General features: G+C 43.6%; 1 protein-coding gene across 1 annotated transcript in view; it reads right to left on the bottom strand.

The window, feature by feature from the left end:
• Nucleotides 1-104, bottom strand: part of EAH_00048050 (choline/ethanolamine kinase, putative) — a gene marked incomplete at both ends in the record, with an annotated part of 4,197 nt that extends 4,093 nt beyond the window's left edge. The window contains one exon of the mRNA XM_013394524.1: nucleotides 1-104. This exon is cut by the window's left edge and continues 940 nt beyond it. Coding sequence (XP_013249978.1) covers nucleotides 1-104 — 104 coding nt within the window.
• Between the last annotated feature and the right edge of the window lie 357 nt (nucleotides 105-461).

Here is a 461-nt window from a genome sequence, read left to right as displayed (position 1 = left end):
GTAGCGGCTTCTGTCATAGAAAGAGACAAAGATATAAATAATACAACACAGTATTTAAAACATAAAAGATAAACAATACCGAAGAAATCCGGAGGGGCCTTCATCGTGCATTATGTCAGTGGGGGCCCCCTGCTGCTCAGAAAAAAGGCTGCTGCTGCTGCTGCTGCTGCTGCTGCTACTGCTGATGCTGCTGTAGCAGAAGATAAGAAATAGAGGCTCCGGCTTATATAAATTATTAAGAATTACTTCTAATTAACTCCTCTTCTCTAACTAACAATAATACACAACAAAGAAAGAGAAAAATCAATAAAATACTCCGGCCCTCCACAGAGCTTGCGGTGTACGTACAGCTGAGCAGCAGCAGCAGCAACTGCAGCAGCTGCAGCTATCAACTCAGTGAGACTCCCTTCTTTAAATTCTGCTGCAGCAAGAACCTCTTGCTCCTTGTGGGGAATAGGAAC

The sequence above is a fragment of the Eimeria acervulina genome, genomic scaffold (genome assembly GCF_000499425.1).
Source record: "Eimeria acervulina Houghton genomic scaffold, Eah_scaff749, whole genome shotgun sequence".
In the NCBI taxonomy this organism is placed as follows: domain Eukaryota; phylum Apicomplexa; class Conoidasida; order Eucoccidiorida; family Eimeriidae; genus Eimeria; species Eimeria acervulina.
The sequence above is the reverse complement of the archived record's forward strand: the minus strand, read 5'-3'. Positions and strand labels throughout refer to the sequence as shown.